This window comes from Alligator mississippiensis, chromosome 3, assembly GCF_030867095.1.
Source record: "Alligator mississippiensis isolate rAllMis1 chromosome 3, rAllMis1, whole genome shotgun sequence".
In the NCBI taxonomy this organism is placed as follows: domain Eukaryota; kingdom Metazoa; phylum Chordata; order Crocodylia; family Alligatoridae; genus Alligator; species Alligator mississippiensis.
Genome location: NC_081826.1, coordinates 19,647,981 through 19,675,676, shown reverse-complemented (window position 1 = coordinate 19,675,676; position 27,696 = coordinate 19,647,981). Strand labels below are relative to the sequence as shown.

The 27,696-nt window shown below is 49.2% G+C and overlaps 3 protein-coding genes and 2 long non-coding RNA genes across 8 annotated transcripts in view; 3 read left to right on the top strand and 2 right to left on the bottom strand.

Moving 5' to 3' along the window:
* LOC132249226 (NADH dehydrogenase [ubiquinone] 1 beta subcomplex subunit 9-like) overlaps positions 1 to 8,325 on the top strand; it is an 8,544-nt gene extending 219 nt beyond the window's left edge. For both annotated transcript variants that reach the window (XM_059723769.1, XM_059723770.1), the window contains exons 2-4: positions 3,029 to 3,221; positions 5,044 to 5,157; positions 8,063 to 8,325. In XM_059723769.1, coding sequence (XP_059579752.1) covers positions 3,029 to 3,221; positions 5,044 to 5,157; positions 8,063 to 8,191 — 436 coding nt within the window. In that variant the 3' untranslated portion in view covers positions 8,192 to 8,325. The remainder of the gene's footprint in view (positions 1 to 3,028; positions 3,222 to 5,043; positions 5,158 to 8,062) is intronic.
* On the bottom strand, positions 7,458 to 9,606 carry LOC132249233 (uncharacterized). The gene is made up of 2 exons (XR_009460631.1): positions 9,518 to 9,606; positions 7,458 to 7,976 (listed from the first exon to the last, which is right to left on the bottom strand). It is a non-coding gene; the product is annotated as an uncharacterized LOC132249233 (long non-coding RNA).
* Positions 9,538 to 18,076, top strand: LOC132249228 (NADH dehydrogenase [ubiquinone] 1 beta subcomplex subunit 9-like). Of its 2 annotated transcripts, none has more exons than XM_059723774.1 (4): positions 9,538 to 9,746; positions 12,780 to 12,972; positions 14,795 to 14,908; positions 17,814 to 18,076. In XM_059723774.1, the coding sequence occupies exons 1-4, from the start codon at positions 9,538 to 9,540 to the stop codon at positions 17,940 to 17,942; spliced, it is 645 nt and encodes a 214-aa protein (XP_059579757.1). In that variant the 3' UTR covers positions 17,943 to 18,076. The 2 variants fall into 2 exon arrangements, with proteins under 2 accessions (XP_059579757.1, XP_059579758.1); XM_059723775.1 differs by having other exon boundaries at positions 9,669 to 9,690.
* LOC132249234 (uncharacterized) lies at positions 17,209 to 19,355 on the bottom strand. The gene is made up of 2 exons (XR_009460632.1): positions 19,269 to 19,355; positions 17,209 to 17,727 (listed from the first exon to the last, which is right to left on the bottom strand). It is a non-coding gene; the product is annotated as an uncharacterized LOC132249234 (long non-coding RNA).
* On the top strand, positions 19,289 to 27,696 carry LOC132249229 (NADH dehydrogenase [ubiquinone] 1 beta subcomplex subunit 9-like). 2 transcript variants are annotated; one of them, XM_059723776.1, is made up of 4 exons: positions 19,289 to 19,497; positions 22,536 to 22,728; positions 24,561 to 24,674; positions 27,434 to 27,696. In XM_059723776.1, the coding sequence occupies exons 1-4, from the start codon at positions 19,289 to 19,291 to the stop codon at positions 27,560 to 27,562; spliced, it is 645 nt and encodes a 214-aa protein (XP_059579759.1). In that variant the 3' UTR covers positions 27,563 to 27,696. The 2 variants fall into 2 exon arrangements, with proteins under 2 accessions (XP_059579759.1, XP_059579760.1); XM_059723777.1 differs by having other exon boundaries at positions 19,419 to 19,441.

The following is a 27,696-nucleotide window of genomic DNA, read 5'->3' as shown; positions in this document are numbered from 1 at the left end:
CTCCCGCCCCGCGCGGTGTCTCCTTGCAGCCCCCCCTCCCCCCCCGCCCATGACGCAGGGGCCTGGTCCTTGGGTGCGGGGGAGTGCGCATGCGTGGGGGGAGTGGCACCCAGTTCAGCTTGGAGGGATTGCGCATGCGTGGGAGGACTACCCCGCTCAGCCTCTCTGTGAGCAGCGCCCCCTGACGGTGGGAGGCTGCAGCGCTTGCAGGGGGTAGGGGAGGGGTCAGGCTGAGGCTGGATCCTGGCTGCACCCCGTCCTGCAGGAGTCCAGCTCCTTGCACCCTGCGAGGTCTTGCCAGCAGCAGCCGTGAGGAGGGAAGGAAGGACCCGCCTGCCCTGTGCGATGTGGCAGCTATGGGTGGCGTGGAGCCTGACTGCGGGATTTGAATGACTGGATGCACCGTGAATCCAGGCAGCAAAAACACAGCCCTGGCACCACTGCCAGCCGTGCAGGGATGTCTCCTTCTGCAGACCCCTGGGTCCTGGTGATGGGCAGGAGAGCAAGCGAGGGTTGTGACCTAGCCCTGGTTGCCCTCAGGCCATGTTGCCTGCCCCTACTGCCGTGGCTGTATCTCTGATTCATGCTGGAGCTACTGCTGTAACATGGGGCAGGGGATAGAGCCACTGCTGCATGCCTGGGGTCAGAGGAGCGGCAGCACCAGCTCCAGCTCCAGCCACTTGCTCCAGGTTAGAGGTGCAGCTGCAGCAGCTTCCACCTCCTTGTGCCCCAGGCTGGATCTGCCCGGCAAGGAGCCCAGTGGCCTAGATCCAGCCTGGGGCATGAAGCAAATTTGATGCCCATGCCATGGATCCAGCAGAAGCTGTTTGCTTGATGCAGAAATAACTGGGGGACTTCCTTTGGCCAGGGTTATGCAGGAGGTCATATGAAGGCAAATGTAATGGTCCCTTCTGACGTTATGAATTATTTATAGTACTCACTGGCTTTAGTTGAGATCACCTGGTCCAATTGTGCTCTACAAATACTTGAGTGATCCATGTCTACAAGCACTTGCATCTTCTTTCTCATGGTTATGAAGCTTTTGCATATTATGTTAGCATGCTAGAAACATTGCAGTAAGAGCAAAGTATTTGGCATGATGATACTCCACAAATGTAAAGAGAGATCCCTGGAGAGGTATCCCTGTCCCTAATCATTTTCCATAATAGATAACGTATGAGCACAATGGTAGTTTTCATAATTCTGCTGTTTGCAGAAGGAGCAACATGGGAGAAAGTGCAAAGCTAAGGGAAAAACTGTGTGGTGGACAGTGCCTAGTACTAGAATAATTAGGTCAAACAGGACACTTCTGTGAAAGGGCTCAAGGATAAAGACTGGAACTACTGATGTGGAAGTGAAAAGGGAGCCCATGGAGGGATTCTGAGTGGATATATGCAAAAAGTAGTGTGCCAAGAAGACTATCTTAGTATTAGCATTTGGTGTGATCTTAAGAGGTACTGGGTTGCAGCCAAGTTCACTGAAGAAGATAACTATTCATGATGCAAGTTGATGAAGAACTTTGCTGAGCATTCTGGTGATGAGAGCACAGATCCTCTATAGCAGGGGTGGGCAACGTTTTTGGGCCGGAGTGCTGAAAAACACCACAATGCCTACCTCGGAAGGTGCCGGAGTGCCGGCATGGCAGAAAAACAAAATGAGGGCAAGGGGTACATGGCAAGATGCCCTTCTTGTGCTCTGTGCCCCCCACCCAAAGCCCCTGGCCCCCAGCCCTGCTGCCCCTGGCCTCCCACCCAAAGCCCCTGCCCCACAGCCTGGGTTCTATGGCTGCCAGCAGCTACCCCAACTCCAGGTAGCTAGCTGCTGCCAGCGACGGAGCTGGGGCTGCTCTGAGCTGGGCTTGCAGCGTCCCAGCTGCCTGCTGGGAGCAGCCTGGGATCCTGGCTGGCAGCAGCTCCCCAGAGCTTCAGCAGGGAGGCTCCAAACAGCTGTGCCAGGCTCTAGCACCAGCTCTGCACCGGTGCATGCAGGCGTGCCTCGGAGCAGGTGGTGGGGGTAGGGCCTGAGGCAGCACAGCCCTGGTCTCTTCCTCGCCCCAGCACGGAGGTGATCAGCCCAGTGCAGCTGTTTGCAACCAGCCCAGCCTCTGGGCAGCTGCAGCAAGCAGCGGGCTGGCTACAAACAGCAGCACTGGGCTCATCACCTCCGTGCTGGGAGCGGGGGAGAGACCAGGGCTGTGCTGCCTCAGGCCCCACCCTGACCACCTGCTCCGAGGCATGGTCTGCACGCACTGGTGGGGAGCTGGTGCTGGAGCCGGCACAGCTGTTTGGAGCCTCCCGGCTGAAGCCGGCCCTGGCTCTGGGGAGCTGCTGCCAGCCAGGATCCTGGGCTGCTCCCAGGAGGCAGCTGGCATGCTGCAAGCCCTGCTCGGAGCAGCCCGGGCTCCGTTGCTGGCAGCAGCTACCTGGAATCGGGGCTGGCTGCCGCGTGCCAGGCAAAAGGGCCTTGCGTGCCACACTTGGCACACATACCAGGGGTTGCCAACCCCTGCTGTTTAGAAATGTTAGATCAGGGGTAGGCAACCCCTGGCACCAACCAGTACCAGAGTGTGGCACTTTGCTGGGTGGACAGCAGGGAAGGGGCTAGGGCTGCTCTGTCACGATAAGGATCAGGCCTCTCGCAGCTCCCCCGTCCACCTCTAGTATGCCAGCATCTTACAAGTTGAGGTTGGTGTTATTGGCACTGCCCAAAAGCGTTGCTGACCCCTGGGTTAGAAATTGCCTGGGTTTGCATAACCAGGCAGAGGGATGGACTAATTTAAATGGACAATCTGCAGGCCTTTGTTAGAGAATGAATAGATGACCTAAGAAGGCTTTCTGCTGCTATTTCCTTGATGAGTGGTGATGAAAAGGGTGAAAAATATTTGATTTGTAAAGCTGAGGACAAATCAGCTTTACTTGAGGACAAGACTATGCTGCATAGAGACATTTCTAATATTCCTGTACTGGAAACCTTTGACACATCTGCTTTCTTTCCCACTAGAACTATTGCAAGTTTTTTGTACTTACAGAGATAAGTATAGATTCTATGCCTGTTTGCTGAGAGATCGGTTTGATAAAAACAAGAATGAGAAGGATATGGTGAAAGCAACGCTACTGCTAAAAGCTGGCGAGGAAGAATTTTGGATAAAGCAGCATCCTCAGCCTTACATCTTCCCTGACTCTCCAGGAGGCACGTCCTATGAGAGATATAACTGCTACAGGGTAGGTAAGATACCAGCAGGCTGTTTGGCAATATGGGTCTTGTATGCTGGTCTGCCTTCTTACACCATCGTTGCCTCTTGCTTTGGGGATGGGGCTGAGGATTTCCATCACTGTTGTAGGTTTGTAATGCTCTGCTATTCTTTTCATTCTGTTAGGGCTCTTATTTTCCATGAAGGCTGTTAACGGATCCCTATTTCTTTATCCTGCCCTTCCCCCAAAAAACCTCTCACTCAAATGTTGCAAGTTAAGGTTGTAAATGATTGATTTCTGATTTGTGGATTACTGTCACATGTTCAACACTGCAGTGATACATGGTATAACAAAAAGCCAAGGTAGATTTGCATTAACATTCCTGGGGTTTTTCTTAAAAAAAAAAAAATCTATATAGAAAGTTTTTAAGGTTGTTGCGTGAACCTTAGGTGGTCTTTTTCTTGTTCCTCACATGCATTTCAATAAGACTGTGACTATTGGACAATGCACCCACCCTTTCCTATATCAGCAAGTGGGATTTGAAGAGGGTGGTGATGTTTAAGATTAGTTCAGGTGTGTGGTCTGCATAAGGAGCACATTGGGATAAAGAAATGAAGACTGAGGTGATGGACACACCCAAGGATATACATGTGATATGCATGATGCTGTGTAACTTTACTACAATGCGCAAGCCATGAAAAATGTGTCATTGATTTGCTCAGCGCGCACTCACTTCCCTGGCCAGGCACTGTAATAGTCCCTGCTGCAGGTAACCAACTTGGAGAGCTGTTCCTGTGTCCACTCCTTACTATGGAGTCAGTATACTGCAAAGTAAAATCCATGTACTTTCTTCTGTGTCTACACCCAAAGGAGGTGCAAAGCTGTGAGGGTTCTTGGAAAACAGAACGTGAAGCTTGAATTTGAAGCGATGGAAGCATTTTGAGAGGATTTGGGTTTACATGATTCAGGCAAATGACCAGGAAGGTCTTAGCTGCGTTTTGAACAGGTTGGGGAGGGATATGGACTTTGGCAGGATAAATGGGGCAGGAAAGGTAGCCCGCAGTTATCAAGGTAGGAGATGAGGGACCTGAATGAAGAGGAAGGGTGGGATTAGTTGGAAAATTGGTAATGAGGGGGGGAAAATAGTACTTATACAGAGCCTGGATGTTACTTTGTATAGTAACAGGCAATTAACAGCAACAATCCTGCAAGGATGTGTACTGACGCATCCTGCTTCTGCTCTTGATTAGACTGCACTTCAGAGTACATTTTATAACCCCCCTCTTATGGATATATGATTGCTGAACCAGACAGCATAAGAAAAAATGAGGTGAATTTTTAGTCTTGCAACTTTAACTGCTATAACTTCCATATCTTCCTTTCATTGCTGCATCTGGTTTTACCACACATGGTAGTGACCAAACTTAAACACAAGACCCATTGTAAATTGCAGCTGTTCTATAACTTAATTCAAGCATCTGCAACTGGTGCTTTTCTTGCAAGGGGAGAAATGGGAATAAGTTGGCTTAGTGAAAAGAGCACTATGGGACTAATGAGCCTTGGATTCTCTCTTGAGCTTGCTTGCTTGTGCTCTGAGTGACATTTAAGCAAGTTACTGTCCTCCCAGTATCTGTTCAGTGGTCTGTAAAATGGAGGAGAGGCCAGTAATTTTATCCCTGACATGATTAGAGATCTACTGGGAAGTGCTATGTAAGAGCTAGATATATTGTTATGAAATGCTGCGCTTCACAGACCATTTACCCATCCCATGACATCTGTTGCCCAAGATATATGTACTGTTGCTGTATTTTATGGTTTCTTTCATCTAGTGCTTGGTTTGCTCTTTGGACAGGCTCCTGAATGGGTCCTGGAATACTGGCATCCTTCAGAGAAGGCAATGTATCCTGATTACTTTGCCAAAAGAGAAAAGTGGAAGAAGTTGCAGTTGGAAAGCTGGGATAAGGAGGTCAGTACTGCTTGAATGCAGAACAAAGCTCACTTAGTGTGCAATCTGAGTTTAAAGAAATCAAATTTAATGTATTAAAGACTCTTACTGAGTGAAAAGAAATGCCCAATTTAGGCATGAAAGTAACTCCTCATGGTTAACCTGCAGCCCCTAAGTTCTCACCCCTCCTCCAGCTTTTGCTTCCTGCCCCTGGGGCAGTGTAGCAGGGCACAGCCCACAGGGCTGGGGAAGCAGTGGGGATTGCTTGCAGTACAGCATGGAGCATGGAATAGCATGGGGGCAGAGGGTAGGACCATACAGCACAGCGCCTGACCACACATAAGTTAGACAGCCCTGGGCTAAAAGTGTTGCAGCCACTACACTAGAAGTTATGTTCAGTAGGATGAATAGAGAAATGGCCTGACCTTGCCTCCTTTCCCTATAAAATTTCAGCATTAATGAGTAGCATTTAGTAGATAAGTACTTCTGGGGAAACACCATTTTTGAGAGAATTATCCTGGTGCATGTCTGCGAGGGGCCAGCAGGGGAGACTATGCTTAGGGGCAACCAGCATGGATTCATTAGAGGCAGGTCCCATCAGACCAGCCTGGTGGCCTTCTATGACCAGGTCACAAAATCCTTAGACGCAGGTGTAGCAGCGGACATAGTCTTTCTGGACTTTAGGAAGGCCTTTGACACTGTCTCTCACCCCATTCTCATTTAAAAAAAAAAACAAACTAGGGGACTGTGGTGTCAACACCTACACAGTCAAATGAGTTACTAACTGGCTGGAAGACCGCACCCAGAGAGTGGTGGTGGACAGGTCTTATTCGACCTTGAGGGATGTGGGCAGTGGGGTTCCGCAGGGCTCAGTCCTCGGGCCCGCACTGTTCAACATCTTCATAAGCAACTTGGACAAGGGGGTAAAAAGCACCCTGTTCAAATTCACAGATGACATTAAGATGTGGGGGGATGTGGGCATGCTAGAAGGGAGGAATAGGCTGCAGTCAGACCTAGACAGGTTACAGGGTGGATGAGAACAGGATGGGTTTCAACACTGACAAGTGCAAGGTGCTGCACCTGGGGGGGAAGAACCTGCAGCATACCTACAGGCTGGGGAACTCCTTTCTCATCAGTGCAGAGGCAGAAAAGGATCTTGGAGTCATTATTGATGCCAAAATGAATATGGGCCGACAGGAAGGCCAACCGTACCTTGTCATGCATCCACAGATGCATCTCGAGCAGGTCCAAGGAGGTGATCCTCCCCCTCTATGCGACACTGGTCAGGCTGCAGTTGGAGTGCTGCGTCCAGTTCTGGGCACCGCACTTCAGGAGGGATGTGGACAACATGGAGAGGGTCCAGAGGAGGGCCACTTGCATGATCGGGGTCAGCAGGGCAGGCCCTACGAGGAGAGGCTGCGGGACCTGAACCTGTTCAGCCTCCACAAGAGAAGGTTGAGGGGGGATCTAGTGGCTGTTTACAAACTAGTCAGGGGGGACCAGCAGGCAATGGGGGAGTCCCTGTTCCCCCGAGCACTACCAGGAGTGACTAGAAATAATGGTCACAAGCTGGCAGAGGGTAGATTCAGACTAGACATCAGGAGGTGCTACTTCACTGTCAGGGCAGCTGGGATCTGGAACCAACTTCCAAAAGAAGTGGTGCTGGCTCCTACCCTGGGGTCTTTAAGGGGAGGCTAGATGAACACCTCGCTGGGGTTGTCTGACCCCAGTACTCTTTCCTGCCATGGCAGGGGATCGGACTTGATGATCTGCTCAGGTGCCTTCTGACCCTACCAACTATAAGTATGTAACCTCAGGACTGGAGAAAAGCTATATGCTATATGCTAACCCAGAGGTAGCACCTAGAATGCAGGCAACATATTAACTGCTGCCAGCACTAAGACTTGTCATCTACAGCAGTCTCCCTTGCTTACCTTTGGCATTCCTTCACCCACTACTTCCCTCTCATCCCTGCCTCCCCTATTACCCATTGTTTTCCTAATTTCCACTTATTTACATTCTCACTGACCTCCTGTCACACTTTTAGCTTCTTTCATTCCTTGGAGATCTCAGAACAACAGCAGAGACTCCCAGTCCTGAAGTAGGGTGCTTGTGCCTGAAAGCTTGCAAAGAACTTTTTTCCAACTACTCAGTTGATCTAATAAAAGATACCACACCTACTCAAAGAGCCTTGCTTTACCTTGCTAAGGCTTCTTACTTTCTTTCTCTGAAAACCTTTGCCTGGACTAGCAGCCTAGAAATTGACAGGACTTAGTTTCACAAATGTTGTAGTTAAACAGAATATCACAATGTAAAATAGATGGAGCTAAAATATTCTTATGTATTTAACCAATATGCACTTTCTTATAAGCAATACAAGTAACAAATAAGGATCAACATTGTGTTATGGAGTTAAGCAAATTAGGCCCTTAGATATTTGTGTAACCTGTACATTTGGTAAGCTTTCAAGAAATACCAGCTCAAAACAGTCACAAAGCTTAAGTAAATCCAGTGTAGTCAACAGCTGAATTTCTAGAAAAGAAAAATTCTTTTAAGGCATTGGAAGAGGTTGGCTTGGGACCCATAACTTGTAGTGTGGTATCTTACAGTGCATAAGACAGGATATTTTTATTCTTTAGTTTAGCAACCTTGTATTCCATTATTTTTTTTCAGTAGGTTACAACTAGGTTTGAAGTAACAATTGGAGATTCAAATGATCCATATAGCAGAAGCTGCAGGTCAACACTACGTAGTTCAGCCAAGCAGCTTGAGTGAGGGAATTTTGTGAAGTTGGTGCTCCGTTTGTGACTTAAGGATCTTCACTGTACCTATGTTTGAGCCTGAAGTAAAATAAGAAAGAAGCAAAGATTTACATCTTTAAAATATGCTGATAAGCTGTGTGTGGACCTTTTGTTTTTTTGTATAGGTTCAGCAGCTACAAGAAGAAATTCCACCTGAAGGTCCAAAGAATGAAGCCTTGCCCCCAGCCCGCAAAGAAGGGTATTTGCCACCTCTCTGGTGGCATTACGTAACTAGACCCCGTGAGCGTCCATAGTAAAAGCATCCTCCGGTGTGCAGCTGAACTAGTGGCAGTGGGCTTGTTCTCCACAAATCCAATAAATACCAGTTTGCATGTATTACTGTATGTAATCAGCAGTAAGGCTTAACAAAATAAAAAACACAAGTATACTTTGGTGGGACTTGGTGATGTGCTATCTTAACTCTTAAGTCCAAGGTGCCTGTGGGTTACAAGTGACAAGGTTGGTGTGAATATATTTATATTACACATCTTAAATGACTGTTCTGCAGCCGGGTGTGCATTAAGGTGGGGTGTGACGTGCATCTCTAAGCACTCCTGCTTATGAAGTATTAATAGTGCCTTGGATGGATCATAGAACAGTTTAACTTCAGACTAAGTTGTGTAGGTGCTGCATGTATGAAACAATGGGGAATCCAGCTCCTGCTTCTGGCTGCCTGGTGCATTGAGCAGCCACCTGTGGGTGGAAGGCAGTCTGGAGCTGGAGTCCTCCATAGTGGGACAGGAGCCACCCAGCTGTAGCTTAGCTCTTCTCCCCTCTTTCCCCCTATTCCTCTGCCCAGAGTCAGGCAGCAGAGGGAGGAGAAGCTGCTGCAGGCAAGGAGCCCAGCAGTACCTGGTTGGCTGCAGCTACACTGCAAGCAGCCTTGGTGGGAAGCTATTTGATTGCTATTTACAATATAAATACATTAATGTAGCTATATTCCTCATCTATAATTGACTGAGTACAAAATTCTGGGTTATTTTTGGTGAAAATAGGGTATCGGGCCTTGGTTCAGGAACCAATCCCCCATTGATAACACTGCTGCGATGGGAAAATCAGTTCCAAATTAACGAGGTTTCAAATTAAGACACAATTTTCAGGAACCAGTTGTGTCGTAAGTCCAAGGACTGCCTGTACACACGTGTGTGTGCACACCTATACACACACGCATACCCCCTTACAGGTACACACACACATGTGCACCATACACACACATCTAAACGTGCAGGTATATATGTATACCGGTGTACACACACGCGTGCAGCATACACACACCTATACCTGCAGGTACCTATACACACACGCATGTACACCATACACACACAGACACACATCCGTACATGCAGGTACCTATACACACAGATCTATATATGCAGGTTTATATACACACACGTGTGTGCACCATACACACATCTATACGTGCAGGTACACACACGTACACAAAGTACACACGTGTCCCCATGCACACCTCATCCACACCTGTACACGTACACACGCTGCAGGTCGTGCCCCGTGGCGGGCAGCCGCCCCCCACTCCCCACCCCATGCCCGGCCCCGCCCGCGCGCCCCTCCCCCCTCACCGACGAACTTGCAGCGGCTCATGTCTGCGGCGGCGACGGGCGGCTACCGCGCGTGCGTCGAGGGCGGAGGATTCCGCCCCCTTCCCGGCACCCCCCGCGCCCCGGGCCAAGAGGCGCGGAGGGCGGAGCGTCGCCGGCCCAAGATGGCGGGGTACCTGACACACCGACAGAAGGTGCTGCGTCTCTACAAGCGCGCGCAGCGCCACCTCGAGTCCTGGTGCATCCACCGGTGAGGGCGCCTCCCGCCCCGCGCGGTGTCTCCTTGCAGCCCCCCCTCCCCCCCCGCCCATGACGCAGGGGCCTGGTCCTTGGGTGCGGGGGAGTGCGCATGCGTGGGGGGAGTGGCGTCCCAGTTCAGCTTGGAGGGATTGCGCATGCGTGGGAGGACTACCCCGCTCAGCCTCTCTGTGAGCAGCGCCCCCTGACGGTGGGAGGCTGCAGCGCTTGCAGGGGGTAGGGGAGGGGTCAGGCTGAGGCTGGATCCTGGCTGCACCCCGTCCTGCAGGAGTCCAGCTCCTTGCACCCTGCGAGGTCTTGCCAGCAGCAGCCGTGAGGAGGGAAGGAAGGACCCGCCTGCCCTGTGCGATGTGGCAGCTATGGGTGGCGTGGAGCCTGACTGCGGGATTTGAATGACTGGATGCACCGTGAATCCAGGCAGCAAAAACACAGCCCTGGCACCACTGCCAGCCGTGCAGGGATGTCTCCTTCTGCAGACCCCTGGGTCCTGGTGATGGGCAGGAGAGCAAGCGAGGGTTGTGACCTAGCCCTGGTTGCCCTCAGGCCATGTTGCCTGCCCCTACTGCCGTGGCTGTATCTCTGATTCATGCTGGAGCTACTGCTGTAACATGGGGCAAGGGATAGAGCCACTGCTGCATGCCTGGGGTCAGAGGAGCGGCAGCACCAGCTCCAGCCACTTGCTCCAGGTTAGAGGTGCAGCTGCAGCAGCTTCCACCTCCTTGTGCCCCAGGCTGGATCTGCCCGGCAAGGAGCCCAGTGGCCTAGATCCAGCCTGGGGCATGAAGCAAATTTGATGCCCATGCCATGGATCCAGCAGAAGCTGTTTGCTTGATGCAGAAATAACTGGGGGACTTCCTTTGGCCAGGGTTATGCAGGAGGTCATATGAAGGCAAATGTAATGGTCCCTTCTGACGTTATGAATTATTTATAGTACTCACTGGCTTTAGTTGAGATCACCTGGTCCAATTGTGCTCTACAAATACTTGAGTGATCCATGTCTACAAGCACTTGCATCTTCTTTCTCATGGTTATGAAGCTTTTGCATATTATGTTAGCATGCTAGAAACATTGCAGTAAGAGCAAAGTATTTGGCATGATGATACTCCACAAATGTAAAGAGAGATCCCTGGAGAGGTATCCCTGTCCCTAATCATTTTCCATAATAGATAACGTATGAGCACAATGGTAGTTTTCATAATTCTGCTGTTTGCAGAAGGAGCAACATGGGAGAAAGTGCAAAGCTAAGGGAAAAACTGTGTGGTGGACAGTGCCTAGTACTAGAATAATTAGGTCAAACAGGACACTTCTGTGAAAGGGCTCAAGGATAAAGACTGGAACTACTGATGTGGAAGTGAAAAGGGAGCCCATGGAGGGATTCTGAGTGGATATATGCAAAAAGTAGTGTGCCAAGAAGACTATCTTAGTATTAGCATTTGGTGTGATCTTAAGAGGTACTGGGTTGCAGCCAAGTTCACTGAAGAAGATAACTATTCATGATGCAAGTTGATGAAGAACTTTGCTGAGCATTCTGGTGATGAGAGCACAGATCCTCTATAGCAGGGGTGGGCAACGTTTTTGGGCCGGAGTGCTGAAAAACACCACAATGCCTACCTCGGAAGGTGCCGGAGTGCCGGCATGGCAGAAAAACAAAATGAGGGCAAGGGGTACATGGCAAGATGCCCTTCTTGTGCTCTGTGCCCCCCACCCAAAGCCCCTGGCCCCCAGCCCTGCTGCCCCTGGCCTCCCACCCAAAGCCCCTGCCCCACAGCCTGGGTTCTATGGCTGCCAGCAGCTACCCCAACTCCAGGTAGCTAGCTGCTGCCAGCGACGGAGCTGGGGCTGCTCCGAGCTGGGCTTGCAGCGTCCCAGCTGCCTGCTGGGAGCAGCCTGGGATCCTGGCTGGCAGCAGCTCCCCAGAGCTTCAGCAGGGAGGCTCCAAACAGCTGTGCCAGGCTCTAGCACCAGCTCTGCACCGGTGCATGCAGGCGTGTCTCGGAGCAGGTGGTGGGGGTAGGGCCTGAGGCAGCACAGCCCTGGTCTCTTCCTCGCCCCAGCACGGAGGTGATCAGCCCAGTGCAGCTGTTTGCAACCAGCCCAGCCTCTGGGCAGCTGCAGCAAGCAGCGGGCTGGCTACAAACAGCAGCACTGGGCTCATCACCTCCGTGCTGGGAGCGGGGGAGAGACCAGGGCTGTGCTGCCTCAGGCCCCACCCTGACCACCTGCTCCGAGGCATGGTCTGCACGCACTGGTGGGGAGCTGGTGCTGGAGCCGGCACAGCTGTTTGGAGCCTCCCGGCTGAAGCCGGCCCTGGCTCTGGGGAGCTGCTGCCAGCCAGGATCCTGGGCTGCTCCCAGGAGGCAGCTGGCATGCTGCAAGCCCTGCTCGGAGCAGCCCGGGCTCCGTTGCTGGCAGCAGCTACCTGGAATCGGGGCTGGCTGCCGCGTGCCAGGCAAAAGGGCCTTGCGTGCCACACTTGGCACACATACCAGGGGTTGCCAACCCCTGCTGTTTAGAAATGTTAGATCAGGGGTAGGCAACCCCTGGCACCAACCAGTACCAGAGTGTGGCACTTTGCTGGGTGGACAGCAGGGAAGGGGCTAGGGCTGCTCTGTCACGATAAGGATCAGGCCTCTCGCAGCTCCCCCGTCCACCTCTAGTATGCCAGCATCTTACAAGTTGAGGTTGGTGTTATTGGCACTGCCCAAAAGCGTTGCTGACCCCTGGGTTAGAAATTGCCTGGGTTTGCATAACCAGGCAGAGGGATGGACTAATTTAAATGGACAATCTGCAGGCCTTTGTTAGAGAATGAATAGATGACCTAAGAAGGCTTTCTGCTGCTATTTCCTTGATGAGTGGTGATGAAAAGGGTGAAAAATATTTGATTTGTAAAGCTGAGGACAAATCAGCTTTACTTGAGGACAAGACTATGCTGCATAGAGACATTTCTAATATTCCTGTACTGGAAACCTTTGACACATCTGCTTTCTTTCCCACTAGAACTATTGCAAGTTTTTTGTACTTACAGAGATAAGTATAGATTCTATGCCTGTTTGCTGAGAGATCGGTTTGATAAAAACAAGAATGAGAAGGATATGGTGAAAGCAACGCTACTGCTAAAAGCTGGCGAGGAAGAATTTTGGATAAAGCAGCATCCTCAGCCTTACATCTTCCCTGACTCTCCAGGAGGCACGTCCTATGAGAGATATAACTGCTACAGGGTAGGTAAGATACCAGCAGGCTGTTTGGCAATATGGGTCTTGTATGCTGGTCTGCCTTCTTACACCATCGTTGCCTCTTGCTTTGGGGATGGGGCTGAGGATTTCCATCACTGTTGTAGGTTTGTAATGCTCTGCTATTCTTTTCATTCTGTTAGGGCTCTTATTTTCCATGAAGGCTGTTAACGGATCCCTATTTCTTTATCCTGCCCTTCCCCCAAAAAACCTCTCACTCAAATGTTGCAAGTTAAGGTTGTAAATGATTGATTTCTGATTTGTGGATTACTGTCACATGTTCAACACTGCAGTGATACATGGTATAACAAAAAGCCAAGGTAGATTTGCATTAACATTCCTGGGGTTTTTCTTAAAAAAAAAAAAATCTATATAGAAAGTTTTTAAGGTTGTTGCGTGAACCTTAGGTGGTCTTTTTCTTGTTCCTCACATGCATTTCAATAAGACTGTGACTATTGGACAATGCACCCACCCTTTCCTATATCAGCAAGTGGGATTTGAAGAGGGTGGTGATGTTTAAGATTAGTTCAGGTGTGTGGTCTGCATAAGGAGCACATTGGGATAAAGAAATGAAGACTGAGGTGATGGACACACCCAAGGATATACATGTGATATGCATGATGCTGTGTAACTTTACTACAATGCGCAAGCCATGAAAAATGTGTCATTGATTTGCTCAGCGCGCACTCACTTCCCTGGCCAGGCACTGTAATAGTCCCTGCTGCAGGTAACCAACTTGGAGAGCTGTTCCTGTGTCCACTCCTTACTATGGAGTCAGTATACTGCAAAGTAAAATCCATGTACTTTCTTCTGTGTCTACACCCAAAGGAGGTGCAAAGCTGTGAGGGTTCTTGGAAAACAGAACGTGAAGCTTGAATTTGAAGCGATGGAAGCATTTTGAGAGGATTTGGGTTTACATGATTCAGGCAAATGACCAGGAAGGTCTTAGCTGCGTTTTGAACAGGTTGGGGAGGGATATGGACTTTGGCAGGATAAATGGGGCAGGAAAGGTAGCCCGCAGTTATCAAGGTAGGAGATGAGGGACCTGAATGAAGAGGAAGGGTGGGATTAGTTGGAAAATTGGTAATGAGGGGGGGAAAATAGTACTTATACAGAGCCTGGATGTTACTTTGTATAGTAACAGGCAATTAACAGCAACAATCCTGCAAGGATGTGTACTGACGCATCCTGCTTCTGCTCTTGATTAGACTGCACTTCAGAGTACATTTTATAACCCCCCTCTTATGGATATATGATTGCTGAACCAGACAGCATAAGAAAAAATGAGGTGAATTTTTAGTCTTGCAACTTTAACTGCTATAACTTCCATATCTTCCTTTCATTGCTGCATCTGGTTTTACCACACATGGTAGTGACCAAACTTAAACACAAGACCCATTGTAAATTGCAGCTGTTCTATAACTTAATTCAAGCATCTGCAACTGGTGCTTTTCTTGCAAGGGGAGAAATGGGAATAAGTTGGCTTAGTGAAAAGAGCACTATGGGACTAATGAGCCTTGGATTCTCTCTTGAGCTTGCTTGCTTGTGCTCTGAGTGACATTTAAGCAAGTTACTGTCCTCCCAGTATCTGTTCAGTGGTCTGTAAAATGGAGGAGAGGCCAGTAATTTTATCCCTGACATGATTAGAGATCTACTGGGAAGTGCTATGTAAGAGCTAGATATATTGTTATGAAATGCTGCGCTTCACAGACCATTTACCCATCCCATGACATCTGTTGCCCAAGATATATGTACTGTTGCTGTATTTTATGGTTTCTTTCATCTAGTGCTTGGTTTGCTCTTTGGACAGGCTCCTGAATGGGTCCTGGAATACTGGCATCCTTCAGAGAAGGCAATGTATCCTGATTACTTTGCCAAAAGAGAAAAGTGGAAGAAGTTGCAGTTGGAAAGCTGGGATAAGGAGGTCAGTACTGCTTGAATGCAGAACAAAGCTCACTTAGTGTGCAATCTGAGTTTAAAGAAATCAAATTTAATGTATTAAAGACTCTTACTGAGTGAAAAGAAATGCCCAATTTAGGCATGAAAGTAACTCCTCATGGTTAACCTGCAGCCCCTAAGTTCTCACCCCTCCTCCAGCTTTTGCTTCCTGCCCCTGGGGCAGTGTAGCAGGGCACAGCCCACAGGGCTGGGGAAGCAGTGGGGATTGCTTGCAGTACAGCATGGAGCATGGAATAGCATGGGGGCAGAGGGTAGGACCATACAGCACAGCGCCTGACCACACATAAGTTAGACAGCCCTGGGCTAAAAGTGTTGCAGCCACTACACTAGAAGTTATGTTCAGTAGGATGAATAGAGAAATGGCCTGACCTTGCCTCCTTTCCCTATAAAATTTCAGCATTAATGAGTAGCATTTAGTAGATAAGTACTTCTGGGGAAACACCATTTTTGAGAGAATTATCCTGGTGCATGTCTGCGAGGGGCCAGCAGGGGAGACTATGCTTAGGGGCAACCAGCATGGATTCATTAGAGGCAGGTCCCATCAGACCAGCCTGGTGGCCTTCTATGACCAGGTCACAAAATCCTTAGACGCAGGTGTAGCAGCGGACATAGTCTTTCTGGACTTTAGGAAGGCCTTTGACACTGTCTCTCACCCCATTCTCATTTAAAAAAAAAAACAAACTAGGGGACTGTGGTGTCAACACCTACACAGTCAAATGAGTTACTAACTGGCTGGAAGACCGCACCCAGAGAGTGGTGGTGGACAGGTCTTATTCGACCTTGAGGGATGTGGGCAGTGGGGTTCCGCAGGGCTCAGTCCTCGGGCCCGCACTGTTCAACATCTTCATAAGCAACTTGGACAAGGGGGTAAAAAGCACCCTGTTCAAATTCACAGATGACATTAAGATGTGGGGGGATGTGGGCATGCTAGAAGGGAGGAATAGGCTGCAGTCAGACCTAGACAGGTTACAGGGTGGATGAGAACAGGATGGGTTTCAACACTGACAAGTGCAAGGTGCTGCACCTGGGGGGGAAGAACCTGCAGCATACCTACAGGCTGGGGAACTCCTTTCTCATCAGTGCAGAGGCAGAAAAGGATCTTGGAGTCATTATTGATGCCAAAATGAATATGGGCCGACAGGAAGGCCAACCGTACCTTGTCATGCATCCACAGATGCATCTCGAGCAGGTCCAAGGAGGTGATCCTCCCCCTCTATGCGACACTGGTCAGGCTGCAGTTGGAGTGCTGCGTCCAGTTCTGGGCACCGCACTTCAGGAGGGATGTGGACAACATGGAGAGGGTCCAGAGGAGGGCCACTTGCATGATCGGGGTCAGCAGGGCAGGCCCTACGAGGAGAGGCTGCGGGACCTGAACCTGTTCAGCCTCCACAAGAGAAGGTTGAGGGGGGATCTAGTGGCTGTTTACAAACTAGTCAGGGGGGACCAGCAGGCAATGGGGGAGTCCCTGTTCCCCCGAGCACTACCAGGAGTGACTAGAAATAATGGTCACAAGCTGGCAGAGGGTAGATTCAGACTAGACATCAGGAGGTGCTACTTCACTGTCAGGGCAGCTGGGATCTGGAACCAACTTCCAAAAGAAGTGGTGCTGGCTCCTACCCTGGGGTCTTTAAGGGGAGGCTAGATGAACACCTCGCTGGGGTTGTCTGACCCCAGTACTCTTTCCTGCCATGGCAGGGGATCGGACTTGATGATCTGCTCAGGTGCCTTCTGACCCTACCAACTATAAGTATGTAACCTCAGGACTGGAGAAAAGCTATATGCTATATGCTAACCCAGAGGTAGCACCTAGAATGCAGGCAACATATTAACTGCTGCCAGCACTAAGACTTGTCATCTACAGCAGTCTCCCTTGCTTACCTTTGGCATTCCTTCACCCACTACTTCCCTCTCATCCCTGCCTCCCCTATTACCCATTGTTTTCCTAATTTCCACTTATTTACATTCTCACTGACCTCCTGTCACACTTTTAGCTTCTTTCATTCCTTGGAGATCTCAGAACAACAGCAGAGACTCCCAGTCCTGAAGTAGGGTGCTTGTGCCTGAAAGCTTGCAAAGAACTTTTTTCCAACTACTCAGTTGATCTAATAAAAGATACCACACCTACTCAAAGAGCCTTGCTTTACCTTGCTAAGGCTTCTTACTTTCTTTCTCTGAAAACCTTTGCCTGGACTAGCAGCCTAGAAATTGACAGGACTTAGTTTCACAAATGTTGTAGTTAAACAGAATATCACAATGTAAAATAGATGGAGCTAAAATATTCTTATGTATTTAACCAATATGCACTTTCTTATAAGCAATACAAGTAACAAATAAGGATCAACATTGTGTTATGGAGTTAAGCAAATTAGGCCCTTAGATATTTGTGTAACCTGTACATTTGGTAAGCTTTCAAGAAATACCAGCTCAAAACAGTCACAAAGCTTAAGTAAATCCAGTGTAGTCAACAGCTGAATTTCTAGAAAAGAAAAATTCTTTTAAGGCATTGGAAGAGGTTGGCTTGGGACCCATAACTTGTAGTGTGGTATCTTACAGTGCATAAGACAGGATATTTTTATTCTTTAGTTTAGCAACCTTGTATTCCATTATTTTTTTTCAGTAGGTTACAACTAGGTTTGAAGTAACAATTGGAGATTCAAATGATCCATATAGCAGAAGCTGCAGGTCAACACTACGTAGTTCAGCCAAGCAGCTTGAGTGAGGGAATTTTGTGAAGTTGGTGCTCCGTTTGTGACTTAAGGATCTTCACTGTACCTATGTTTGAGCCTGAAGTAAAATAAGAAAGAAGCAAAGATTTACATCTTTAAAATATGCTGATAAGCTGTGTGTGGACCTTTTGTTTTTTTGTATAGGTTCAGCAGCTACAAGAAGAAATTCCACCTGAAGGTCCAAAGAATGAAGCCTTGCCCCCAGCCCGCAAAGAAGGGTATTTGCCACCTCTCTGGTGGCATTACGTAACTAGACCCCGTGAGCGTCCATAGTAAAAGCATCCTCCGGTGTGCAGCTGAACTAGTGGCAGTGGGCTTGTTCTCCACAAATCCAATAAATACCAGTTTGCATGTATTACTGTATGTAATCAGCAGTAAGGCTTAACAAAATAAAAAACACAAGTATACTTTGGTGGGACTTGGTGATGTGCTATCTTAACTCTTAAGTCCAAGGTGCCTGTGGGTTACAAGTGACAAGGTTGGTGTGAATATATTTATATTACACATCTTAAATGACTGTTCTGCAGCCGGGTGTGCATTAAGGTGGGGTGTGACGTGCATCTCTAAGCACTCCTGCTTATGAAGTATTAATAGTGCCTTGGATGGATCATAGAACAGTTTAACTTCAGACTAAGTTGTGTAGGTGCTGCATGTATGAAACAATGGGGAATCCAGCTCCTGCTTCTGGCTGCCTGGTGCATTGAGCAGCCACCTGTGGGTGGAAGGCAGTCTGGAGCTGGAGTCCTCCATAGTGGGACAGGAGCCACCCAGCTGTAGCTTAGCTCTTCTCCCCTCTTTCCCCCTATTCCTCTGCCCAGAGTCAGGCAGCAGAGGGAGGAGAAGCTGCTGCAGGCAAGGAGCCCAGCAGTACCTGGTTGGCTGCAGCTACACTGCAAGCAGCCTTGGTGGGAAGCTATTTGATTGCTATTTACAATATAAATACATTAATGTAGCTATATTCCTCATCTATAATTGACTGAGTACAAAATTCTGGGTTATTTTTGGTGAAAATAGGGTATCGGGCCTTGGTTCAGGAACCAATCCCCCATTGATAACACTGCTGCGATGGGAAAATCAGTTCCAAATTAACGAGGTTTCAAATTAAGACACAATTTTCAGGAACCAGTTGTGTCGTAAGTCCAAGGACTGCCTGTACACACGTGTGTGTGCACACCTATACACACACGCATACCCCCTTACAGGTACACACACACATGTGCACCATACACACACATCTAAACGTGCAGGTATATATGTATACCGGTGTACACACACGCGTGCAGCATACACACACCTATACCTGCAGGTACCTATACACACACGCATGTACACCATACACACACAGACACACATCCGTACATGCAGGTACCTATACACACAGATCTATATATGCAGGTTTATATACACACACGTGTGTGCACCATACACACATCTATACGTGCAGGTACACACACGTACACAAAGTACACACGTGTCCCCATGCACACCTCATCCACACCTGTACACGTACACACGCTGCAGGTCGTGCCCCGTGGCGGGCAGCCGCCCCCCACTCCCCACCCCATGCCCGGCCCCGCCCGCGCGCCCCTCCCCCCTCACCGACGAACTTGCAGCGGCTCATGTCTGCGGCGGCGACGGGCGGCTATCGCGCGTGCGCCGAGGGCGGAGGATTCCGCCCCCTTCCCGGCACCCCCCGCGCCCCGGGCCAAGAGGCGCGGAGGGCGGAGCGTCGCCGGCCCAAGATGGCGGGGTACCTGACACACCGACAGAAGGTGCTGCGTCTCTACAAGCGCGCGCAGCGCCACCTCGAGTCCTGGTGCATCCACCGGTGAGGGCGCCTCCCGCCCCGCGCGGTGTCTCCTTGCAGCCCCCCCTCCCCCCCCGCCCATGACGCAGGGGCCTGGTCCTTGGGTGCGGAGGAGTGCGCATGCGTGGGGGGAGTGGCACCCAGTTCAGCTTGGAGGGATTGCGCATGCGTGGGAGGACTACCCCGCTCAGCCTCTCTGTGAGCAGCGCCCCCTGACGGTGGGAGGCTGCAGCGCTTGCAGGGGGTAGGGGAGGGGTCAGGCTGAGGCTGGATCCTGGCTGCACCCCGTCCTGCAGGAGTCCAGCTCCTTGCACCCTGCGAGGTCTTGCCAGCAGCAGCCGTGAGGAGGGAAGGAAGGACCCGCCTGCCCTGTGCGATGTGGCAGCTATGGGTGGCGTGGAGCCTGACTGCGGGATTTGAATGACTGGATGCACCGTGAATCCAGGCAGCAAAAACACAGCCCTGGCACCACTGCCAGCCGTGCAGGGATGTCTCCTTCTGCAGACCCCTGGGTCCTGGTGATGGGCAGGAGAGCAAGCGAGGGTTGTGACCTAGCCCTGGTTGCCCTCAGGCCATGTTGCCTGCCCCTACTGCCGTGGCTGTATCTCTGATTCATGCTGGAGCTACTGCTGTAACATGGGGCAAGGGATAGAGCCACTGCTGCATGCCTGGGGTCAGAGGAGCGGCAGCACCAGCTCCAGCTCCAGCCACTTGCTCCAGGTTAGAGGTGCAGCTGCAGCAGCTTCCACCTCCTTGTGCCCCAGGCTGGATCTGCCCGGCAAGGAGCCCAGTGGCCTAGATCCAGCCTGGGGCATGAAGCAAATTTGATGCCCATGCCATGGATCCAGCAGAAGCTGTTTGCTTGATGCAGAAATAACTGGGGGACTTCCTTTGGCCAGGGTTATGCAGGAGGTCATATGAAGGCAAATGTAATGGTCCCTTCTGACGTTATGAATTATTTATAGTACTCACTGGCTTTAGTTGAGATCACCTGGTCCAATTGTGCTCTACAAATACTTGAGTGATCCATGTCTACAAGCACTTGCATCTTCTTTCTCATGGTTATGAAGCTTTTGCATATTATGTTAGCATGCTAGAAACATTGCAGTAAGAGCAAAGTATTTGGCATGATGATACTCCACAAATGTAAAGAGAGATCCCTGGAGAGGTATCCCTGTCCCTAATCATTTTCCATAATAGATAACGTATGAGCACAATGGTAGTTTTCATAATTCTGCTGTTTGCAGAAGGAGCAACATGGGAGAAAGTGCAAAGCTAAGGGAAAAACTGTGTGGTGGACAGTGCCTAGTACTAGAATAATTAGGTCAAACAGGACACTTCTGTGAAAGGGCTCAAGGATAAAGACTGGAACTACTGATGTGGAAGTGAAAAGGGAGCCCATGGAGGGATTCTGAGTGGATATATGCAAAAAGTAGTGTGCCAAGAAGACTATCTTAGTATTAGCATTTGGTGTGATCTTAAGAGGTACTGGGTTGCAGCCAAGTTCACTGAAGAAGATAACTATTCATGATGCAAGTTGATGAAGAACTTTGCTGAGCATTCTGGTGATGAGAGCACAGATCCTCTATAGCAGGGGTGGGCAACGTTTTTGGGCCGGAGTGCTGAAAAACACCACAATGCCTACCTCGGAAGGTGCCGGAGTGCCGGCATGGCAGAAAAACAAAATGAGGGCAAGGGGTACATGGCAAGATGCCCTTCTTGTGCTCTGTGCCCCCCACCCAAAGCCCCTGGCCCCCAGCCCTGCTGCCCCTGGCCTCCCACCCAAAGCCCCTGCCCCACAGCCTGGGTTCTATGGCTGCCAGCAGCTACCCCAACTCCAGGTAGCTAGCTGCTGCCAGCGACGGAGCCGGGGCTGCTCCGAGCTGGGCTTGCAGCGTCCCAGCTGCCTGCTGGGAGCAGCCTGGGATCCTGGCTGGCAGCAGCTCCCCAGAGCTTCAGCAGGGAGGCTCCAAACAGCTGTGCCAGGCTCTAGCACCAGCTCTGCACCGGTGCATGCAGGCGTGCCTCGGAGCAGGTGGTGGGGGTAGGGCCTGAGGCAGCACAGCCCTGGTCTCTTCCTCGCCCCAGCACGGAGGTGATCAGCCCAGTGCAGCTGTTTGCAACCAGCCCAGCCTCTGGGCAGCTGCAGCAAGCAGCGGGCTGGCTACAAACAGCAGCACTGGGCTCATCACCTCCGTGCTGGGAGCGGGGGAGAGACCAGGGCTGTGCTGCCTCAGGCCCCACCCTGACCACCTGCTCCGAGGCATGGTCTGCACGCACTGGTGGGGAGCTGGTGCTGGAGCCGGCACAGCTGTTTGGAGCCTCCCGGCTGAAGCCGGCCCTGGCTCTGGGGAGCTGCTGCCAGCCAGGATCCTGGGCTGCTCCCAGGAGGCAGCTGGCATGCTGCAAGCCCTGCTCGGAGCAGCCCGGGCTCCGTTGCTGGCAGCAGCTACCTGGAATCGGGGCTGGCTGCCGCGTGCCAGGCAAAAGGGCCTTGCGTGCCACACTTGGCACACATACCAGGGGTTGCCAACCCCTGCTGTTTAGAAATGTTAGATCAGGGGTAGGCAACCCCTGGCACCAACCAGTACCAGAGTGTGGCACTTTGCTGGGTGGACAGCAGGGAAGGGGCTAGGGCTGCTCTGTCACGATAAGGATCAGGCCTCTCGCAGCTCCCCCGTCCACCTCTAGTATGCCAGCATCTTACAAGTTGAGGTTGGTGTTATTGGCACTGCCCAAAAGCGTTGCTGACCCCTGGGTTAGAAATTGCCTGGGTTTGCATAACCAGGCAGAGGGATGGACTAATTTAAATGGACAATCTGCAGGCCTTTGTTAGAGAATGAATAGATGACCTAAGAAGGCTTTCTGCTGCTATTTCCTTGATGAGTGGTGATGAAAAGGATGAAAAATATTTGATTTGTAAAGCTGAGGACAAATCAGCTTTACTTGAGGACAAGACTATGCTGCATAGAGACATTTCTAATATTCCTGTACTGGAAACCTTTGACACATCTGCTTTCTTTCCCACTAGAACTATTGCAAGTTTTTTGTACTTACAGAGATAAGTATAGATTCTATGCCTGTTTGCTGAGAGATCGGTTTGATAAAAACAAGAATGAGAAGGATATGGTGAAAGCAACGCTACTGCTAAAAGCTGGCGAGGAAGAATTTTGGATAAAGCAGCATCCTCAGCCTTACATCTTCCCTGACTCTCCAGGAGGCACGTCCTATGAGAGATATAACTGCTACAGGGTAGGTAAGATACCAGCAGGCTGTTTGGCAATATGGGTCTTGTATGCTGGTCTGCCTTCTTACACCATCATTGCCTCTTGCTTTGGGGATGGGGCTGAGGATTTCCATCACTGTTGTAGGTTTGTAATGCTCTGCTATTCTTTTCATTCTGTTAGGGCTCTTATTTTCCATGAAGGCTGTTAACGGATCCCTATTTCTTTATCCTGCCCTTCCCCCAGAAAACCTCTCACTCAAATGTTGCAAGTTAAGGTTGTAAATGATTGATTTCTGATTTGTGGATTACTGTCACATGTTCAACACTGCAGTGATACATGGTATAACAAAAAGCCAAGGTAGATTTGCATTAACATTCCTGGGGTTTTTCTTAAAAAAAAAAAAAAAAAAAAAAATCTATATAGAAAGTTTTTAAGGTTGTTGCGTGAACCTTAGGTGGTCTTTTTCTTGTTCCTCACATGCATTTCAATAAGACTGTGACTATTGGACAGTGCACCCACCCTTTCCTATATCAGCAAGTGGGATTTGAAGAGGGTGGTGATGTTTAAGATTAGTTCAGGTGTGTGGTCTGCATAAGGAGCACATTGGGATAAAGAAACGAAGACTGAGGTGATGGACACACCCAAGGATATACATGTGATATGCATGATGCTGTGTAACTTTACTACAATGCGCAAGCCATGAAAAATGTGTCATTGATTTGCTCAGCGCGCACTCACTTCCCTGGCCAGGCACTGTAATAGTCCCTGCTGCAGGTAACCAACTTGGAGAGCTGTTCCTGTGTCCACTCCTTACTATGGAGTCAGTATACTGCAAAGTAAAATCCATGTACTTTCTTCTGTGTCTACACCCAAAGGAGGTGCAAAGCTGTGAGGGTTCTTGGAAAACAGAACGTGAAGCTTGAATTTGAAGCGATGGAAGCATTTTGAGAGGATTTGGGTTTACATGATTCAGGCAAATGACCAGGAAGGTCTTAGCTGCGTTTTGAACAGGTTGGGGAGGGATATGGACTTTGGCAGGATAAATGGGGCAGGAAAGGTAGCCCGCAGTTATCAAGGTAGGAGATGAGGGACCTGAATGAAGAGGAAGGGTGGGATTAGTTGGAAAATTGGTAATGAGGGGGGGAAAATAGTACTTATACAGAGCCTGGATGTTACTTTGTATAGTAACAGGCAATTAACAGCAACAATCCTGCAAGGATGTGTACTGACGCATCCTGCTTCTGCTCTTGATTAGACTGCACTTCAGAGTACATTTTATAACCCCCCTCTTATGGATATATGATTGCTGAACCAGACAGCATAAGAAAAAATGAGGTGAATTTTTAGTCTTGCAACTCTAACTGCTATAACTTCCATATCTTCCTTTCATTGCTGCATCTGGTTTTACCACACATGGTAGTGACCAAACTTAAACACAAGACCCATTGTAAATTGCAGCTGTTCTATAACTTAATTCAAGCATCTGCAACTGGTGCTTTTCTTGCAAGGGGAGAAATGGGAATAAGTTGGCTTAGTGAAAAGAGCACTATGGGACTAATGAGCCTTGGATTCTCTCTTGAGCTTGCTTGCTTGTGCTCTGAGTGACATTTAAGCAAGTTACTGTCCTCCCAGTATCTGTTCAGTGGTCTGTAAAATGGAGGAGAGGCCAGTAATTTTATCCCTGACATGATTAGAGATCTACTGGGAAGTGCTATGTAAGAGCTAGATATATTGTTATGAAATGCTGCGCTTCACAGACCATTTACCCATCCCATGACATCTGTTGCCCAAGATATATGTACTGTTGCTGTATTTTATGGTTTCTTTCATCTAGTGCTTGGTTTGCTCTTTGGACAGGCTCCTGAATGGGTCCTGGAATACTGGCATCCTTCAGAGAAGGCAATGTATCCTGATTACTTTGCCAAAAGAGAAAAGTGGAAGAAGTTGCAGTTGGAAAGCTGGGATAAGGAGGTCAGTACTGCTTGAATGCAGAACAAAGCTCACTTAGTGTGCAATCGGTGTAGCAGGGCACAGCCCACAGGGCTGGGGAAGCAGTGGGGATTGCTTGCAGTACAGCATGGAGCATGGAATAGCATGGGGGCAGAGGGTAGGACCATACAGCACAGCGCCTGACCACACATAAGTTAGACAGCCCTGGGCTAAAAGTGTTGCAGCCACTACACTAGAAGTTATGTTCAGTAGGATGAATAGAGAAATGGCCTGACCTTGCCTCCTTTCCCTATAAAATTTCAGCATTAATGAGTAGCATTTAGTAGATAAGTACTTCTGGGGAAACACCATTTTTGAGAGAATTATCCTGGTGCATGTCTGCGAGGGGCCAGCAGGGGAGACTATGCTTAGGGGCAACCAGCATGGGTTCATTAGAGGCAGGTCCCATCAGACCAGCCTGGTGGCCTTCTATGACCAGGTCACAAAATCCTTAGACGCAGGTGTAGCAGCGGACATAGTCTTTCTGGACTTTAGGAAGGCCTTTGACACTGTCTCTCACCCCATTCTCATTTAAAAAAAAAACAAACTAGGGGACTGTGGTGTCAACACCTACACAGTCAAATGAGTTACTAACTGGCTGGAAGACCGCACCCAGAGAGTGGTGGTGGACAGGTCTTATTCGACCTTGAGGGATGTGGGCAGTGGGGTTCCGCAGGGCTCAGTCCTCGGGCCCGCACTGTTCAACATCTTCGTAAGCAACTTGGACAAGGGGGTAAAAAGCACCCTGTTCAAATTCACAGATGACATTAAGATGTGGGGGGATGTGGGCATGCTAGAAGGGAGGAATAGGCTGCAATCAGACCTAGACAGGTTACAGGATGGATGAGAACAGGATGGGTTTCAACACTGACAAGTGCAAGGTGCTGCACCTGGGGGGGAAGAACCTGCAGCATACCTACAGGCTGGGGAACTCCCTTCTCATCAGTGCAGAGGCAGAAAAGGATCTTGGAGTCATTATTGATGCCAAAATGAATATGGGCCGACAGGAAGGCCAACCGTACCTTGTCATGCATCCACAGATGCATCTCGAGCAGGTCCAAGGAGGTGATCCTCCCCCTCTATGCGACACTGGTCAGGCTGCAGTTGGAGTACTGCGTCCAGTTCTGGGCACCGCACTTCAGGAGGGATGTGGACAACATGGAGAGGGTCCAGAGGAGGGCCACTTGCATGATCGGGGTCAGCAGGGCAGGCCCTACGAGGAGAGGCTGCGGGACCTGAACCTGTTCAGCCTCCACAAGAGAAGGTTGAGGGGGGATCTAGTGGCTGTTTACAAACTAGTCAGGGGGGACCAGCAGGCAATGGGGGAGTCCCTGTTCCCCCGAGCACTACCAGGAGTGACTAGAAATAATGGTCACAAGCTGGCAGAGGGTAGATTCAGACTAGACATCAGGAGGTGCTACTTCACTGTCAGGGCAGCTAGGATCTGGAACCAACTTCCAAAAGAAGTGGTGCTGGCTCCTACCCTGGGGTCTTTAAGGGGAGGCTAGATGAACACCTCGCTGGGGTCGTTTGACCCCAGTACTCTTTCCTGCCATGGCAGGGGATCGGACTTGATGATCTGCTCAGGTGCCTTCTGACCCTACCAACTATAAGTATGTAACCTCAGGACTGGAGAAAAGCTATATGCTATATGCTAACCCAGAGGTAGCACCTAGAATGCAGGCAACATATTAACTGCTGCCAGCACTAAGACTTGTCATCTACAGCAGTCTCCCTTGCTTACCTTTGGCATTCCTTCACCCACTACTTCCCTCTCATCCCTGCCTCCCCTATTACCCATTGTTTTCCTAATTTCCACTTATTTACATTCTCACTGACCTCCTGTCACACTTTTAGCTTCTTTCATTCCTTGGAGATCTCAGAATAACAGCAGAGACTCCCAGTCCTGAAGTAGGGTGCTTGTGCCTGAAAGCTTGCAAAGAACTTTTTTCCAACTACTCAGTTGATCTAATAAAAGATACCACACCTACTCAAAGAGCCTTGCTTTACCTTGCTAAGGCTTCTTACTTTCTTTCTCTGAAAACCTTTGCCTGGACTAGCAGCCTAGATATTGACAGGACTTAGTTTCACAAATGTTGTAGTTAAACAGAATATCACAATGTAAAATAGATGGAGCTAAAATATTCTTATGTATTTAACCAATATGCACTTTCTTATAACATAAGCAATAAAAGTAACAAATAAGGATCAACATTGTGTTATGGAGTTAAGCAAATTAGGCCCTTAGATATTTGTGTAACCTGTACACTTGGTAAGCTTTCAAGAAATACCAGCTCAAAACAGTCACAAAGCTTAAGTAAATCCAGTGTAGTCAACAGCTGAATTTCTAGAAAAGAAAAATTCTTTTAAGGCATTGGAAGAGGTTGGCTTGGGACCCATAACTTGTAGTGTGGTATCTTACAGTGCATAAGACAGGATATTTTTATTCTTTAGTTTAGCAACCTTGTATTCCATTATTTTTTTTCAGTAGGTTACAACTAGGTTTGAAGTAACAATTGGAGATTCAAATGATCCATATAGCAGAAGCTGCAGGTCAACACTACGTAGTTCAGCCAAGCAGCTTGAGTGAGGGAATTTTGTGAAGTTGGTGCTCCGTTTGTGACTTAAGGATCTTCACTGTACCTATGTTTGAGCCTGAAGTAAAATAAGAAAGAAGCAAAGATTTACATCTTTAAAATATGCTGATAAGCTGTGTGTGGACCTTTTGTTTTTTTGTATAGGTTCAGCAGCTACAAGAAGAAATTCCACCTGAAGGTCCAAAGAATGAAGCCTTGCCCCCAGCCCGCAAAGAAGGGTATTTGCCACCTCTCTGGTGGCATTACGTAACTAGACCCCGTGAGCGTCCATAGTAAAAGCATCCTCCGGTGTGCAGCTGAACTAGTGGCAGTGGGCTTGTTCTCCACAAATCCAATAAATACCAGTTTGCATGTATTACTGTATGTAATCAACAGTAAGGCTTAACAAAATAAAAAACACAAGTATA